Source organism: Echinops telfairi, unplaced genomic scaffold (genome assembly GCF_000313985.2).
Source record: "Echinops telfairi isolate 266 unplaced genomic scaffold, ASM31398v2 ScPeMD7_37;HRSCAF=141, whole genome shotgun sequence".
NCBI lineage: Eukaryota > Metazoa > Chordata > Mammalia > Afrosoricida > Tenrecidae > Echinops > Echinops telfairi.
Window position 1 is genome coordinate 273,892 of NW_022103935.1, and position 2,045 is coordinate 275,936.

The 2,045-nt window shown below is 53.4% G+C and overlaps 1 protein-coding gene across 1 annotated transcript in view; it reads left to right on the forward strand.

Annotated features, from left to right (window-relative positions):
* Position 1: 1 nt before the first annotated feature.
* The window catches only part of B4GALNT4 (beta-1,4-N-acetyl-galactosaminyltransferase 4), a gene marked incomplete at both ends in the record, with an annotated part of 12,792 nt that continues 10,748 nt past the window's right edge, over positions 2-2,045 (forward strand). The window contains one exon of the mRNA XM_013008451.2: positions 2-140. Coding sequence (XP_012863905.2) covers positions 2-140 — 139 coding nt within the window. The remainder of the gene's footprint in view (positions 141-2,045) is intronic.

The following is a 2,045-nucleotide window of genomic DNA, read 5'->3' on the forward strand; positions in this document are numbered from 1 at the left end:
CCCGGTGAAGAAGATCCGCAAGCAGATCAAGCTGCTGCTGCTGCTGCTGCTGCTGACCTGCGCCGCGTGGCTCACGTACGTGCACCTGAGCCTGGGCCGCCAGGGCCGCGCGCCGCGCCAGCGCCGGGCCGACGGGCGAGGTACGGGGACACGCACGCCCAGCTGGGCCATCGCGGGCAGGGGCGCGGCCCAGCTGCCCCGTGACGTCAGGAGGGACGCGGGCGGCCCTGGGGCGCGGCCCGCACCTGGCGTGGACCGCGGCGGGGCGCTCGGCTGCCCAAGCCCCTCCTCGCTCTGCGCGCCCAGTTTCCAGAGGCGGGTCCAGCGGTGCCTCCCGCCCTGCGCCTTCTTAGCCGGGAAAAATGAGGACCTGATGCCGGGGGCTTAAGTGGAGAGGAAATGTTTTGAGAATGATGAGGGCAATGAATGTACAAATGCACTTTACACAATTGATGTATATGTATGGATTGTGATAAGAGTTGTATGAGCCCCTAATAAAATGATTAAAAAAAAAAGAGTTGTAGGAGCCCCCAATAAAATGATTAAAAAAAGAAAGACAAAAAAAACTAGGTCATGAGCTTTTAAATGCTAATGAAAAAATATTAAATGATAACTGACAAAGCAGTAAAATTGTCATTTAAGCTATTTCCATATTATTTCTCGATTGTGCCCTTGCTTGCAATCTTCTTTGCTTTTATCCAAGCATCATGGGCTGTGTGATTTACCCTTAACCAGCCTCTGCTGAGCTTACAGCAATTATTCTGATCGTATTTTTAGCTCTTTGAACACTTCCAGGAATTGCACAATTCACTCATAATATTCTGAGGGAATTTGGGGCATTACACAAAGCAGAGAGGAACGACAGTCTGCCCCTCTTTGAACATGTGGCAGCCTTTCTCTATCTGTTTACTGAAGTAACAAACATAGAGAATAAAAGTGTAGTATTTCAGAAAATGTAATGAGTTTCATGAAATGAATAAATAAATATGACAAGCAGAGTCCCCTCTGATTTGTTAGACCTATGGACACACCGATTACACGCATTATTCTAACAACAGGTTTACCAAACTCAATGAAAACGTAGGTGTCAGTTCTGCTGAACTGGTGCAAACTGGTTGAATGCCACCACTGGCCCTAGGCCTGATGAAATTTCCTCCGAAGTGTGTCTACTTCCTGTGTCAGTGGATACTATAGAAACGCTTGTTTGACCTTAGCTGACCGTGGGCCCTGCCTGGGCCTGGTCAGCCTCTGGTTCCTTGGACCTGGCCAACAACCCGTCATATTGCCTGTGGCCCGGGGCCATCAGCCTGTGATCCTCCAGCTTCGTCTTCCTGCGTCCAGGTTGGTCAGCCCCGCAACTACTGGAGTCTGGAGCAGCCTGTCCTACAGGGTCCCTGTGAGTCCCAGCAATGAGTTTAATGCATGCTGAGTTGACCAGAGAGGACTCTCCTAGGTGGCCCTGCTGCCCACTTAGTTACAGGGACATGTGTCGCCCTGTGTGGTTCAGATTACGAGACAAGCAGAGCACCTGGGGCAGAAAGAAGTCTCACTCTCAAGACGGCTGTGGACACAAGTGGTGACTGGCTGGCCACTGTGCCAGAGGTGCCGACTCAACTTACTTCCCTGTGGCCAAAACCAAGAGGCCATCGGTGTGGCCTTGCTGCAGACCCACAGAAATCGGTGTCCTCCGCTGAGTGGCCTCACTCCATCACTCCACTCAACACAGCATTTCTTTGTTCGCGTGTCCTCTCTGCCCGGGGCTCTGCCTAGGGGTCCACTGCTGTGTGCCTCGAAGCCCTAGCCGCTGAGGACCAAGGAAACCTTTTCGGGACGAAGGCCTGTGCTACTGCAGCCACGAGAGGAAAATCAGTGCGCACGCACCACGCCGAAAGGTGGGACCAAAATGTATGGTTTGGTGAGAGGGCGGTAAGGGAAGGGCTAGCGCCTTAAAGGAGAAACCGAGGCAGCAGCCTCCGTGAACGCGTGGCGCCAGGGCCTGAGCTGACCCCACCCGCCAGGGCCTGGGTCAGTGCAGCCCGGGCCTC